Source organism: Pararge aegeria, chromosome 7 (assembly GCF_905163445.1).
Source record: "Pararge aegeria chromosome 7, ilParAegt1.1, whole genome shotgun sequence".
NCBI lineage: Eukaryota > Metazoa > Arthropoda > Insecta > Lepidoptera > Nymphalidae > Pararge > Pararge aegeria.
Genome location: NC_053186.1, coordinates 8,669,275 through 8,685,847, shown reverse-complemented (window position 1 = coordinate 8,685,847; position 16,573 = coordinate 8,669,275). Strand labels below are relative to the sequence as shown.

Sequence of the window (16,573 nt, the reverse complement as noted above, 5' to 3'; positions counted from 1 at the left end):
GTCTGCGCCTCACGAATATATAACGGCAGGGCGTTCCAAATTTTCATGGCCTGAACAGCACACTTTTTATGGTACCTTTACGAATCAGAATAGAAATTACGTGCAAGTTCTGGCAAAGTCAGATTAGTAAAATATAATCAGTTTTGCGTAACCCAAATATGAACTGAATGCTAGTATTTTGAAGTATCAAGCTATTATTAACTGGTCTTCGGTTAAGTCAACAATGCTTGCAATAATCAAGGACGGGTAGGAGAAGAGTGCGAGCATAATTTTGATAGGAATTGGAAGAATATCGAAGGCGACGCAAATAGCCCAAAGCTGCAAAAGTTGCCCTGCTGACCAACTAAATGCTGTTAAATGGTGCGGCTAACTTAGATACAATCAAGAATTATACCCACTTTTTGACATTGTCACAGTAAAGAATTATAACACCATCAAAAACTAGGCGGAAGGGTAACCCAATCAATGTTATTGATTTAGCTCTGGCTGCCTATAATTATTGCCTGCGATTTCCTGGGATTGACATTTAGGCCTTATGCTTTACTCTAATCCAGAATAAGGAAAAATTTAGAGATTCTCAAAGTTTGACCGATGGTAAATCTGGACATCGTCTGCATACATACGGTGGAGAGAAGATATTTTGAGTTATCGAATTGATGAAAATAGAGAAGAGTAACGGTGACAACACACCGCCTTGAGGCACGCCGGCAGTAATATCGCACCATGGGGAGTGAGTTTGTTTGACGCGAATACGCGAATGAAACCAGTTAATAATTAATGAAGATATGTTGAGAAAGCGTAACCGACTCAACAGAATTTTATACTAATTACTCTAACGTAATATATAACAGCTTTCAATAACTTAACAACAGAATGTCGAAATCTGTATTGAAAGCATTGCTGAAGTCTAGCAAAGTCAAAACTAAGCTGTTTATTGTCCATACACCAACGTATATCATCACTTTAATTGGAGCAGTAACCGTGCATAACAAATGTTAATTTATTACTGAAACATCAGAACCAGCATACAATCTTAAAATCATGTTGTATCTAAGCCAAGGCTTTGAGAAATCAAGATTTGATTTTTATGACAACTACAGTCTTGCAATTATCTGAAGACCTGCCTTTTTGCTTGTAAAGTTAGTGTAAAAGTTAAAAAAGTGATTATTTGGTTTAATAAATCCATGCATTAGACAGGTGCTTCGGGACACCCGGATTAAGCCAAGTTTTATTATACGCGATATATGCAAAATCATTGTAATAAATGACAGCCTTCGTTCGTAAAGCACGCAAACTTTATTCACGATTTTGCATTTTGTCGATTTGAACGTACACATCGTTGCCCTGGCAACACGCTGCGCACCTTGTTGCACAGCACCTCATTGCTTGCCGCAGCTTGTTGTCTGATGAGTTTTCTAGCTCGTTCGTTAAAACTTTTGAAAGTTAGGTAATAAACTAATAGATCTGGTTTGCATAACGACGACCATTGTATAAATAGAACGACACTGCTACACAGATATAAAAAAGTAATGTTTTTTAAATGGCGTTATTGTAGATAAAACATCATACGTTTTAACACTTGTCGAAAGTTAGCATTATTAGTCTCTTTTCTTCTTAAGTTTTTTAAGTTTTATATATTTTTAAGTGCGCAATACAAGCTACAAGAACTTGGTAGACAAAGCAGATTTTACAGCCATGTACCCAGAATTTTGTGGATATTTGTGTCGTATCAAAGGTACCCTGAAAATGTGTAGGCCAAATACGGGGAATCCCTACTCCTACCGTAGAAGCCGTTTGAACATTTTGCGTAAAAGCTCCGCATGATGTTGAATTTCTAGGTCTTGAAGAACTCTGTAAGATGTCCTGTGAGATTTTCCTCGGCGAACAGTCAGTTCAGTCAGAATGACCGAGACCGAAAGTTGTATAAATATCGACACAGTCGTGAATCGATCGCGCTTCGTACCCGCTCGGAATTCCTCGACGATGAAGACGGGTTTTGTTGCTGAATTTAGATGGGTATTTGCGTAATTCATAACTCCTGTTCGGTGAATCTCCCGTTATTTTTACGTGCGCCCGACCTTGCGCAGCCTAGAGCCTCTTTCATTTCGCACTTTCTCCAAGCGCCGTATTGCTCTCCGTGTAAATTGCTGCCCCGACATCCGTTTTGTCTGAACTTACATCATCGTGGCCGGAAACCACTTTCAGGTAATGCAATGTAAACCCAGGGCTTCAACCATTGTGTTTATTATCGGTAGGCCAGTAACATGTCAGAAAGAGCCATCTTCTTCTAGCCATCGACTCGCTAATACCTCGTCATTAATCAAAACTCATTTTATACTAATTACTCTAACGTAATATATAACAGCTTTCAATAACTTAATTTGTATAAACGACGGTATTAACTTGCTTCTTTTTGAGCGTGGAGCAGATTATTTTTAATGAAACCTAATTGTAAATGAAACACCGCGTTTGTATTTCTAGGCGACTAGTTTACATGGGTGCTAATAAAGCCAGAGTAAACTCAGGTATACTCTGGTTTTATTAAGACACTACCCGATAAACATTTCCGCAGCGATACTAAGTGTAAGTTTTTATGTAAACTAACTTCACATCCGTGTAAATCTATCATTATATATATAGGTTTGATAGATTTTATCATCAGTTTCCGACTGACTGTTCCCTAATCGATAACCAAGGCTACTGGCTACCAGGATACAGTCTCACCTTTTCCACATACCTGTCTCTCTCTCTCTCCTTAGAAACTGCGCGATTGCCGTCTCTCACCATGTTTTGCACTTCGCAAAACAATTTCGGCGCTGATATGATCCGTCCAATGCATGCATGAAACTTACGTCATCTTAGTCTTTTTTTGTTAATTTTCCCCCTTGGTGAAAACTAAAGATTTCGCGGATTTCGCGGGATCTGCGGGTGTGTTGAAAATAATTCTTATTATATAAAAAAAAAAGTATTTATAAAAATATAACCGACTTCTGTGTTTAATGCAGTACGAGCGATTGCACGAGCCTTGCTGGATATGCATAGGTCTTTTGTAGAACACTGCCTTGTGGTGTTTGCGTCCAGCGGCGACTTTTCGTCCGTCCACCAACTAGGTAGTGGGGATCTACAAACGGTACGTTTACCTGTGCGGGGTTGCCATTCTAGCTCCTTGGGATCTCAACGTCCATGCATACCTTAACGTCTATGCTTTGCCTATTGCCCCTTTAGCTTCGTGACTCGTTGGATTATATCTGTATTATGGATTCTTCTGCGAATCTCATTTCTGTGTTGTTAAAATAATTAAACTATTATATTTTAACGATTACCCTATCGGTATCTTGTAACGGAAAGCATTATTATTTATTGTAAATTTGTTCAACTGGTCGAGTAATTTGCCTTGCATCGTTAATTGTTAGGTCTCACGTGAATACAAAATCTATTATTTTTAAGTAAAAATTGTACTTTGATCGAATGATAACTATCATTAGTAGGCACTAAGCTAATCGCCTCTTATTACAGACGCGGCTTAAAAAGGTATTATATATAAACCCTTCTATATTTAATAATATACGCGAGTCTTTAACTCTTCGCCCACTTCGACGCGAAAGCATGTCGCGCTCTGCGATGGGATTTAAATTCGCATTCGAATTAAAGCGTTCACAATCCCTTGCCGCTAAAAAGTTTGATTTATCTATGCCTACGTAAAACTCGCGAGCACACTGCCCCTTTCCCTCTCAAGTTCGTATCGTTAGTCGGGGATATTAAGGCACTCCTAAAACCCTAGGATAAAAAGTATACTTTTGATTTCATGAAATGGCCTCTTAAATACTCCAGGTTCAGGCGCACAGGTACATTCGACCGTGTTAAACATGAAAAGCGACGCTTTAGTTTCTCTTCCTACCCTTGCTCTTATAAGATTTGTTTCGCAAGCGTAGATTCGTTCTCAAAGATCGATTTGCTTCGGAGTAAAATATAACTTATTTACCTCTATTCTTACCTTGACAATTGACTGACTTGAACTGGCGAAGTAACGAATGATTCTATAGTCTTAAAAAAGTAAAAGGCCCGTTTTGACATTTGTCATCGCGACGTAACTAGTTATGGAACCATAAGACTCGGTACTCGATACTCACGATAAATCAATTCAAGTTTGTATCAGTACTTGATTGATATGATTATGCATTGTAAAGTGTTCGTTCGTTCAAAGTATTCCTTTAACTTCACAACCAATTCGCGTGACTGGCTGTTGATTATACGTCCACTTTTCAACATGTTGAAACTGAGTTCGTACTATATAACAACAAACACAAAAATCGAGTCAAATCACTTATGTTTAAATCAATATCTAAAGTAGAAGAGCAAAAGTCAACGTAATAGTAAACAGTATATATCAAACTTAAACGAGCGCACAGTCAACTTTACAAGATGGGGAACGAAAAACTGCGCAGTGCGCTCGGGGACGCTTCAGTCATGTGCCGCTTGGTCAGATACATTAACTCAAGACTCATTATTTAGAACCCAGTGTCGTCAATTCTAAATTATTTCAAGATAAGCTGTCCTGTTCTATATGTCGATTTATTAATACGGACCGTAAATCTTCATTAGTATGTGTTTGCTGCGTAACTTAAGCTCACTTTATTTTCACTGCATTTTATTACGGAGAGGATGGGATTCGTTTCGTAAATTATGAAATGATCAATTAATCGATGCTACACTAAACCACTCAATCGTGCGTTAAGTATAGCAATTTTTTATATGTGAGCGAATATAAACATTGTTTTTTTTTCAGTTTGTAATTATGTATGATGTAAAATTTTAACCTGGAATTCGAAATAATGTCCAATGTAATGATGAATAAATATTTATAATGAATAGAAATTTGGTATTTTTATTTGAAATTTGCTTTTTGCCCTTCTAAAATGACCGTTTTACTGAGTTCGGTGGTGTAGGTAACGTGGCCTAACATACCGTCCGTCCAGAGTAGTGTAACTTCGTAATTGAAAAGTGTTTGAAAATTGAATTGGTTGTCTTACGCACTAAAAAATTAAGTAAATTAGCAAATGCTTTCTCTGTTTACCAGGCCCAAGTATACTGCTATATCATGGCAACACAAACTTCCAATAAAATTCCGCAAATTCTTGAACGTCTCGCATACGCGTCAAGATATGATGGACGGACTATAGATATTAGGAATTCGATTTTGGAGTTCAATTAATTGGATTTACCCTAAATTTACCTTACCATTTTTTGTGTCACATATTAATTAAGATTACAACTAAACTGAAGTGTACACTAAAATTGAATGAAATAAGCTCTTTTTTGTAAAATACCTGCAGCTATTAAAACTTTTTGCCGAACCGCTATTTTCAATTATTGAGGTTTGTTTTTAGTTCCCTTTTCTCGTATTTTCATTGGCCTATCTTCTACGTGTAGAAAAAAATATCAAATCAAAATATTATCGAAAACTATTACGCAGGCACTATAAAAATGGTCCCTTAAAAAAAATTACTACTGACAAATTCACATTTTTTCGTCTTATTTCTATAGTAAGAAAATAATCATTTAGCAATGAAATTAAACTAGTGTTAAACGGTATCGCAGCCTGGGACATCTTTAACTGTCAACAGTTTTTACTCCTGCGCATTATTTGTAGTTTTTCAAAGTGCCTACACAAAATCGTGAGCATTGACGCAAGTTGGATATTTCAAGATGCGTTTAAAGAAAATTAGGTGCAAATTTGTTGCCAAGAAAAAAAATAAAACCCACAACCAAAATGTGTTTATGATCATTTTTTTTATTAATTTCACAAAATTATTTATTAAAAGCCACAATCTTAAGGCTTTTAAGCTGTCAAAGCGATGACGGTTTAAATTTTACTCTCACCGATATAATCCATCCGTGAGCTAGAAACTGTAATTTTGAAGCTAACTAATGACTACATTATAAAGTTTATATTTTATAGAAAATATTGACATACACTTCGTCCGATAAGGGGCAGTCAAAAGCTTGCAGTCGGCCTATTGCAACTAAGGGTGGTCAAACACGAGCGGACGAAACCACGTGTTTAGGGACCAAGTTTTATAAAATAAAATTAAATAACAACATTGCATAAGTGACTACAGATTAAGTAAAATGTTATAATAGGTCTACACTGTGTAATACTGTTATATAAGATGTCTGTTAAAAGTAAATCAATTTTTAGTAAATTTATTTTATAAATCATTCACCCATCAATAACATACTTTTTACTTTTAATATATACTGTTAACTATATAATATGTAGGTATGTGATTAATTATCTATATATATTATAAAGAATGCAATAGTTATTTTGACAAGTTATTGCCTTTACAATTTCAGATTAAAAAAGTATCCCTAAGCTCGTGTTAACCACCCATAATATATAAATATCATCTTGTATAAACAATGACATAGATTACTTAACATTAACGTGTGAATAAAACTATGTTTACGTATAATTAGAAAAACTCAGTGTATCATTTACAGTAGATCTAATAAAATAACGCCGGTTGGCATTCTTTGTATTTTCAGATAATGACAATGTAAAAGAGGTCTTATCATATTTAAATAAAAATAGTTGAATCAATACCATGCATCAGAAGTGGGATTTACTCCGGTAATGCTTATTAGTGTTTTTATGAAGGGCATTTCACGCTGATTTTAATCAAAGACAGCTTACCGGCATTACTAAATTAAATTGATTGTATATGAAGTTTTCATACGACAAGCAACATTGATCACTAATAGGTATTTGAAGTATGTATATATTGAAGCTAATTTGTGATTTTAACGAACGCCTTAGTCTATCTTTGAGGCACGAATATGACCTTGATGCGAAAAAAATATTTATTTTAATTAAAATAACACTACTGCTAAGGCAGGCGTTCAGAAAGTCAGCACAAGGTCATATAGGTACATCATCGCTACATACATTTAGATATACTATTTTAAAACTGTTATAGACACAAAAACACATAATTACACGTTTCAGATTCAGTGCTTTCAAGTTAATTCGCATTTAAGTGGGTCCCAACGCCCTATTTACACAAATTTACTGTTTTGTATAGGCTCATTTTTAAATGAACTACATGTTATATATGCTATTCAATGCCATCTGCCAATTTTACCGGCCATCTTGTCTGGACTATTAACAAAATGGCATTCAGAGGTTTATTTAGCTTGTATCTTAATATCGCGTTTATTTTATTAGGATATTAAATACAAATATAATATAGTTATGAAAGCTCAACGATTTCAGACACCCTTGTTACAATGAGGCATGCGATAAAAAATATAATATTTCTGATTCTAGCCAAATTGGCAAATAAATATTCATTAATTTGTGAACAGTTATTTAAAAATTACGTCGTTTTGTATTGTATAGTGGCCTTTTTACGCCAATAACTAATTTGAATAAGCTAGACATCGTTACATTGCGATGTTATTACCAAAAATATTTTATCTTCCGCAATTCAATACGTATTTTTATACAAGCTTAAGCAAAAATAAACTCTTTACCTATACACGTAGAACCCTAATTGTATAACTATTCTACATCCAACGTGATATTCCACTCAAATTCAAGAAGTCAGTTAGAACGGGCACTAATTTAGCTACTATCTGATCCCATAGGCAATACTTTGAACCTCCAACATTTGCCTATTCGGCTTAAAGATGTTATGTCCGTAGGTACTTTCTAAGTTAAATGAAGGTCAGAGATATGAATTCATAGCAAGCAAAGCTGCACAGCGCTCTCATAAATATCTAGGGCTCAATAGGTATGAATTACCTATAATAATTATTATCTTCAACTTCTTATCTTTATGGATTATACTGAATACTTATTTAGTATATTCTTGTGGAAATCAGCTTTTTATAAAATTTGTGGCTAAATTAGTGACCACCCCAAAAGTGACACAATTTCTTCATACCGTGCTCGAAACAAACTTTCCAACTAGAAACAGAAAAATAATAATATGATTATTACTTTTATGTTTCTCGGTGGAAAATCACCAAATTACGTTCCATTTTACTAAAACTAAAACTAATCAATATCCATCCAAAGTTTACAATTGTATTTACAATCGCCTTTAAATAACCAGCATATTTTATTATTTATTAACGTTACATAGTTATACCAATTTTGACCTTATTAACTAAGCCTTAAATATTTAATGCCAATAATAGATAATTATTCTCAGCATTGATTTATTCCGCTATATACTAACAAAGCCAGTGAGTATATAGTTTTATGTTTGTCATTGACGCATGCCGTTTATTGACTAAAGGAGAACCGGCAAAACTGCATGGAACCTGAGACAATGGTTAGTTACCTGACAGTTGGGGTTTGGAACTCCATACATAGCTATAAGTGAACAACCAACGCTGTCCAGCTATGTGTTTTAAAAAGACAACCTGTCAAAAAGTTAAGTACTGTAAATATTATTATAAAATTAGAACTGATAAGGTTATTATTGTGGATGTAAGGGGAATAAACAAAAAAAAGTTTGAGTAAAACATATTTTATTTTTACTATCCATAATCCATCATCATCTACAATGACATCCGTTTTATTCGCAGTGCAGGGCCCAAACACCAATATGTCCGGTCCTCCTTTATGAAGCTTGCTAAACCGTCAAATATAGCCAATGGTGCAAAGATGCGAGATATTTAATACTATATGCAATCTTGTCTGTGAACGTTGTGTTTGTCTGCACGCGTTTTAATCAAAAATGCTCGACTCCACAGTGCTGCCATTTAAATTTGACAACTCGTATATGACAACACAGGTGTTTCTTTACACAACGTAAATTATATTAAACTTGACTAAAAACTATAAAATACCTTAAACGATCAGCGACTTAAACACTAGATATCATTATAAAATATTCGCTTAAAATTTACAAAACCATAACGTAAATATTTACTACGACTAGGTATTAAAGGTAACTATAAAATTATGAGACCATCAACATAAATACCTACAATTTTATATTAAATTGTGAACAACACCAATCCTTTCGGCAATATACTTGTAATAATACAAGAGTTAGATATATTCTGTTTTAATAGAATCGTAAACAAGTAAACAACTTAATGGTAACTTATCGGAAAAAAAGAAAGGTAGTATAATAAATATTTCAAATTATGAAGAGCGCAGATTGTACCTATACCATAGGAACCTACCTACCCTACCTACAAATTTTTTTGTTAACATATTTTTGTCCTCAGCACAATTTAGTGAGTTGACATTAGATTTGAATAAATTGTTCACTTGTTTAGTTTTTATTGAAACAAGTTATATTTTATAATTTCTAATAGCATTATGATATATTATGATATCTTTATTATATTATATGTAAGTAAGTAAAGGCTTTTTACAATACGCTAAACAACACGTGGTCAACATTAGGTATACCTATAAGTGTGAACAAATCCTAACTCCGTGATAAAAGCAGTGATATTTTAAATTGTGAATGTTATTGAAATTGTGAATAATTAATATGTCATTTGAGTTATATTTATTATCAATACTAAATGGACGATGTTAATTTATAATTATAACCACAGCTTATCATGTAATAGATAAGTTAGTATGATAAAGGTAGCTAACAGTAGGGTGGCCATATTCCTCATAGATTACCCTATTTTTATTTTTAATAAGCTGGTTTTAAGAATAGTTACGTAACTTAGCTTTTTAAAAATGAAAATTAGGAATATGGCAACCCTACTGTCTATAGACGGCATAAATTATTTTCTGCTACAATAGTGAACCTGCCACTCTCTGCAAAGCAATTTGTTTTGTGCTATAGACACTTCATGAAAAGTCGTCTATTTTTTAGGGTATGATTTAATGGAATAAGATATTAGCCCTGAGCAATGAGCTTAATACGAAATATATAGGTACTTAGGTAAATAAACGAATGAAAGTAAAGATGATTTAAAAAATTGGACTGCAAAGGCCTTCTCACACGGCGATATTTTGACGCGCATTAAACGTGCGGCTATTGTGGAATGGAGAACACACATAAACCCTCCAGATTTTATACTCTTATTTTGGGCAGTCGTGTAAATATTACATACTTAATATGAATTCAAGAAGTGATGAAGATACTTTGTGGCGATATCACGTCATATTTAAATATGACACAGAGAAACGTTCATACTATTTATGACGTAGACACTTCTATAAACACATTTCCAAATTAACGTCAAAAATTAAGAAATTAATTTAGTCGGTAGTTGCAAAGAAACTCTTGTCATCACAAACTCATAAAACGTTTTTTTCATAGTAGAACATACCTATAAGTGTATATAATAGCTTAATGAATTTGCAATCTGCATATTCTATGTAGTCTTTAATAATAATAATAAAATAGGCAAATATGATTTAAGTTAGGAAGTAGCTTCACTGACTTATCGTTAATGTTCGCGATCCCCTTCTGACTCTGAACTTGTTTAGTGGTGTTGTTGATGCTACTTCGACTGTCCAAAAAGCTCCCAAGTCCGAACTGTTTTGAAAATTTTACCTCTTATTTAGGGTACCCTTACCAATATTGTTGGCAATCAATTTCGTATCAGTACTCGTATAGGAGCCAGGATTTTGTTCTGCGACCAGCGCCATTCCTACAGGCTACATTTCCCAAAAGTAGCTAACGTTTCGCTGTCATTTTATATGGAGGACCAAATACCAAGATATGACAACATATTTGATAGATTGAGTTTACCCACTACAACGTTAAGTTCGTAGATTTGATAAGTTACACTAGCTAAAAGAACAGTATTCGATTGTACTTTCACATGCAAACTGAGTAACTATCTGACTGAGTTTCATAATTTTTTTTTTATAGCCATTGTATTAAAACTACCAGATTCACTTTTCCACCAGTTTAAGTTTATTGGGGGATTATAAAAATGGCCTTTAATGTAATATACATTTCTGGACAATTGATTCCATATAGAAGACTGGAGATTCCATATATCATTGGTCAAACATGATTGCAGTAGATTTCCTTATACGATATATTAAGGGGTACCTTTATTATAAGTTTATTGAAAAAATAAACATATTCAGAGCGTGGAAATGAGGATGTTGGGTGCCCAGTGTGAGATTTTCTACTTTCGTCTACTTGCTTATTCGATCGCGTAAAAGTTAACTACGATTTGTATGGAATGCAAAGAGCACCAATTGAGAGCATTGACAATACCGTTTTCCATCATTAATCTCACGCTAGGCACTCAGGTTCGCGAAAATAGCGGATGTCCTGCTTTAGGTGTTACCTATAGTTCATTCTTTATGTATTACACGCCTTGATAATATTCTTGAAATCGTAAGGATATAATGCAGCTGAAAGCGTGCCCTGCGGTGCGGATGCGTTTCGCGCTCGGCGCGGCTGCACGGGAGTCAGCGTGCGTCGTGGATGCGGCACGTGCGGTGCGGCTGCGGAGCGCATGCGGCGCGGGTGTGTTATGCGGAAGCGCTCCTCGTTAACGACCGCTGGGAGTTAGCTGGAACAAATATTACATTTTTACTAACCACGGTGAAAAAGTTTTTTTTTATAGTCTTAGTTAGATAATGTTCTTAATTCAATGGATAAAAGCATGAATATTGAGGTCTAACCTGCAGGAGTTGCTCAGGAAGCCCGCCGGCCGGTCAGCGACCCCACGAAGGACTTGAGGGCCTGGCCCAGTGAGGCGCGGGCGGCCTCCCCGGACAGTGGCCCGCCGCCTACGCAGCCGCCCACCGCACCGCCGCCGTGAGCGTCCAGGCATTTCTGATAACGCAACTGTGAACACAACTTTGTGTGTTCATTGATATGTTAAAAACAGATTTAAAACAGCTCAGGCTTATCATTATTATTTGATCAGAATACAGATGTAACGACCCCTCCTCTTCCCGTGGGTGTCGTACGAGGCGATCAAGGGAATCTAACAGAGAGCGGGAAGCAGCGTCCTCTGTGCCAGTAGGTCTACCATCTACTGCGATCACGAACCCGTCTGCCCAGCGTGGTGATTATCGGCAAACCCTTCCGTCGGGAGACGCCGTTAGTCCAGCAGTGGACTGTTATGATAGGCTTTTTAAATGTGTAGAAGACTAATCGGAACCTTTCTCTGGCGTAACTGTCACTAGGTCTCCATTAAAATCATTCAAAGGAGTCAGTCAACGAGTATCGACTTAATTGTCGCTGTGCACAGACCCAGTCTGCCTTTACTCCTCTCATAATACATTGGTCGTGGAAACGTGTGTGTGAATTATTGTTTTATTATTATCTAGGATCTTGATAATCTTTATGTTGCCATAGAAAGTAATTGACTATATTTGACCTTTAATGTACACAAAGCTGATGCTATGGATGTCACCGCGTACGTTTATTATGAAAACTTTGTACGTTTCTTGTAGTAGGTAGGTACTTGCAAACGGACTGTTCCACAAGTAAACAATTGTTCAGCGACTTCAGGAGAGGGTTTTGTCAGGAATTTAACTGAAGGATAAAATAAGAAACGAAAAGATCTGCAGGAGAACCAAAATCACGAGAAACCATCAGCAAGTTGAAACGGCAATGAGCAGACCATGTTTATCGTAGGTGTGATGGTCGCTGGACCAGGAAAGTGGAAATCTCATTTCTTGTTTGAGATTGAGCGTTGTGTGGGGCGCCCTCCAGCACGATGGAACGACGACATAAAGAAAGTGACGGGTTATGGGCGGCACATTTGAAAAGGCCTATAATGTTCAGTAGTGGACGTATGCAGGCTGAAATGATGATGGTGATGATAATTTGATCCAAGGAAAAAGTTGTGGAACTAAATTTTTCATAATTATAAGCTACTGGATCCAGGGACATAGTAAAATCTGTTGCCCGCTTGCTTCGTCCGCGTTTATAACGGTTTTTTACTAATCCCGTGGTAAACGTTTGCCTTCCCGGAATAATACTCTTGTTGCTCTCCGCCTTTTCAACTAACTCTTTGCCAAAAATCCAGTTGATCAGTTTCTTAGCTCTGCTCAAAAGAAGAACAAACAAATAAACCACTTTGGCATAATATTAGAGATAAATAAGAATAAGGATGATAAGAGCATACCTTGCAAGCAGCCTCAATAGTCTTGCACAGGGCCCCGGAGGATGGTTCTGCGTGGAAGGCGTGTGCCACAAACTGGTCCTGTGGCGTGTGTACGATAAATGCGCAACGGCGCACGTCCCGCCCGATACCCAGGAACGATAGGTAACGCACCCGGCACTCCACGATCGGATTGGTTTCCTGGCATGCGAGATAAGTGACATTTATCAGTGACGTTTATTATTTTATATTTATTTATTATATTTTTTCTTATTTGTGAAATTTTGTTTATGTATTTGTATTTAGCTATTTGAATGTAGGTTTATAATAATTTTACACCACCTGTCCGCTCTCGCTCATCTTGTCCTAATCCAAAGGTTGCCTGGCAGAGATGACTACTAAGCGATACGGCCGGCTTTTGTATTCTACTTCTGTCTTTGTATTTCTATTGTTTTTTTTTCCTAACTTCATTGTGGTGTTCAAATAAAGAGTTAAATAAATAATTAGTTTTAGAATTAAAATGTTAAATACGCAGCAAGGCTAGAAGTACAGGCAGGGGACAAAAAAAACATCCCCCGATTCTAACTAATTTAGCATAGTAGGACGTGATGATACAGGAGGGCTGTGGCTAGTTACCACCCTTTTTTTGTTGTGGTGGAAAAGCTTTATCGCTACCTACGACCATTGGGCAAGACGGAGGTTATGTGGGTCTCCCCTCTCTAAATACCCAAACTAAAAACCCCACGGCATGTCCTTCATGTTGGCTTTGTTGGACGTCCGGGGAAAGCTAGTTTCCACCATACCGACAAAGTCGTGTTAAACAACGCGTTTCAGTTCGATGCCGTATAGAAACCGTGAGTCTTATTTCTTATACTACTGTCATAGCGTCATACCTCTAACAGGTTAGCCCGCTACCATCACAGACTGCAGTCAAGAGCTAACTTGTAAAACTTAACTAAACATGTGTAACAACTTGTGTAACTAAAATAAAAAAGAAACAGCACACTTGATAAGTACTTGCATTTATATTAAGTAAAGATTTTGGCTTTAAAAAACATGAACCTTTCAATTTTACTCGGACACCAGGCGACCAATTTAAGTCATTATTTGTAGTAGTACCATTGCAAAAAAATACAATTTGTAAATTTCATTTATCTAATTTAACGGTACATTAGGTACAAGTATAAAGTGCCCCGTGACTTCGTCCTCTTCGATTCTATGTAGCCACGCAGGACTGAAATATTCTTCATGAAGAAAGTATATTTTTAAAATCATTTACTTGATGCAAAAATCTTGTCTTAATCGGGGCTGGTTTATTTCTTGCGCCATAAAACGATCTGCTGAACAATACCTAGGGTAAGTAAAGTGGTCAAAATATAACTTAGGTTTTCCTTACCCCTTCTTCTGTAATCGTGATCATCGAGGGAGCCACAGCCACTGCTACTGGTCTCCAAGCGGAGGGTGCTCTGGCTGCTGCCAGTCTCTCGAGTGCATCGTTAAGGACATCCATACCAGTCGCTCTTGGAACTTCTGCGCTGCCCAAATACCGCGCTCTAACTGTCTTCCGAGGTTCCTCCATTGGCGTGGGGAATGATGCTCCTAAAACAATCAAATATTAATTTAATTATATTATATTCCATTGTTTTTGTTGACCTTCCGGGCCGGGTTACTATACAATTGATGAATTTTTTAATGACAAGGTTGCTTGGAAGCATCCGGCTCCGCTTTCAGCTCTCACAAGATAGAAAAATGAATGTTAAAATGCAAAATGTAAATTGTTGATGTTGGAAAAGAGCAACTGCTGAGTTTCTTGCCGGCTTCTTCTCGGTAGAATCTGCCTTCCGAACCGGTGGTAGAATCACTACAAACAGACAGACTTGACGTTTCAAAAGTGCTTATATTAGGCCTACTTGAAATAAATGAATTTTGAATTAGAATTTTTTTAATTTTGCAGTGGTGTATTATCTGGAGGGAAACTACAGTCATAAATCTAACTGACATAAGTTTCCTCCCGAAGTTTTCCTGCACTTTTCAAACCAAAAAAGTAGCTCATAAAAATTAGAAGTGCATTCCGGGACGGGAAAGGGTCCTAACACCGACGCATTCCTCACACCGAGGCTTTTTAAGCCTTTGCACCCTAGCACTAAGTACTATTACTGTTTTCCTTGTATTTTTCCTATAGTGTTGTGTTGCAATAAAGTTGTTCTATTCCTTTTTTTTTTAAGTCTCTGACAGAATATTAAAACAAAATCTTACCAGAAAGTGGCCTCGGTCGCCTAGCCGCAGGCAAGTCTGTGGGGCGCGGTGGAGGCTGCAGTGAGCGCTCAATCATGATACGTTTGCAGATGTCGCGCAGAGCGTTAGCGATCGAACGCGCAGGTGCCTCGCATCGGAACACGTGGCACATGTGCTTGCGGGTCACGCGGTCACGCGCTACGTACGCGAAATCCCTGGTGTCACAAATAAATTGCATTATTTAAAATGAAAAAAAAAGTATGCCGTCACTGGACGCCCTGTAGATTTTGAACGTCAACACAAAAAAGTTTTGAGTTGTGACGGCATAAGAGAGCATTATACCATTTAATGAGACGGCATACGGGTTTATTTTTCTGCCAAGACACGTCAATAGATGCATCAGATAAGAAACTACTTTAAAGAGAGCTTTCTTAGAACGTTCTTGTAGGAACTTCTAGAAGAAGAAATAAGTAGCATATCTAGAGTCGGGCCTTACTTATAAACATTGCGTTGTTTAGCTGGCAATTAGTTAGACAATTAGGAACTTCTCTTTCGCTTACATCAGTAATTTGAAATTCGAAAGAAGAAGATGACAGCTGTGTAACAACAACCGTTTTACTCGTACGTTTATTAGTAAAAGTTTATATTGACTTAACCTAGACTAATAATTAAAACAGTTTGCTGCGCTATTTTTACTGGTAGGTAAAATAGGTAAGATTGAATTTTTTTATTTATATTCTATACAGAAAAGCTTTAACTTATAATTGGTGCTAAAGCTCTAGTAGCACCAATGCGTTGGTTCACTTTTGTCAAAATCCACCTGCGAAATGATCGGGATTATTTTATGTAATCTACCGTCACGCCATCCCACCAAAATTATAAATATCTACTAAAAATCTATTTTTCTCTACTTAATGATTAATTTAAGGCTGCCATTTTCATACCTTTCACTATTCCGAGAATGCGTTATGAAAAAAAATCTCATTAGTTATTAGATGAAATTGTGATCTATACAAACATCTAGCAATTACTGATATTTAACAGATAAACGGTCCTAGCAACAACTTATGACACGTAGCACAGATTGGACTGAAGTTATGTTATAATTATTACTCGAATGAATCGTGAGAACAGATGTAAGGGACAATTTTGTTCAGCACCTTTGTGACTAAAACATAATTGTATGTATGTATTTGGAATAAGACATAAAACGTATTTATGTCTTATTCCAAACAAGAAAGTCATTAGGTACAGTATCAACACTATT

General features: G+C 36.3%; 1 protein-coding gene across 3 annotated transcripts in view; it reads right to left on the bottom strand.

Moving 5' to 3' along the window:
• Positions 1-10,851: 10,851 nt before the first annotated feature.
• Positions 10,852-16,573, bottom strand: part of LOC120625402 (protein Fe65 homolog) — a 70,821-nt gene continuing 65,099 nt past the window's right edge. For 2 of the 3 annotated variants that reach the window (XM_039892453.1, XM_039892455.1), the window contains exons 8-13: positions 16,251-16,256; positions 15,328-15,521; positions 14,468-14,670; positions 13,096-13,272; positions 11,639-11,804; positions 10,852-11,526 (exon numbers count right to left, since the gene is read on the bottom strand). In XM_039892453.1, the coding sequence (XP_039748387.1) occupies positions 11,652-11,804; positions 13,096-13,272; positions 14,468-14,670; positions 15,328-15,521; positions 16,251-16,256 (733 nt within the window). In that variant the 3' untranslated portion in view covers positions 10,852-11,526; positions 11,639-11,651. The remainder of the gene's footprint in view (positions 11,527-11,638; positions 11,805-13,095; positions 13,273-14,467; positions 14,671-15,327; positions 15,522-16,250; positions 16,257-16,573) is intronic. The other variant, XM_039892454.1, reaches the window with a different exon arrangement.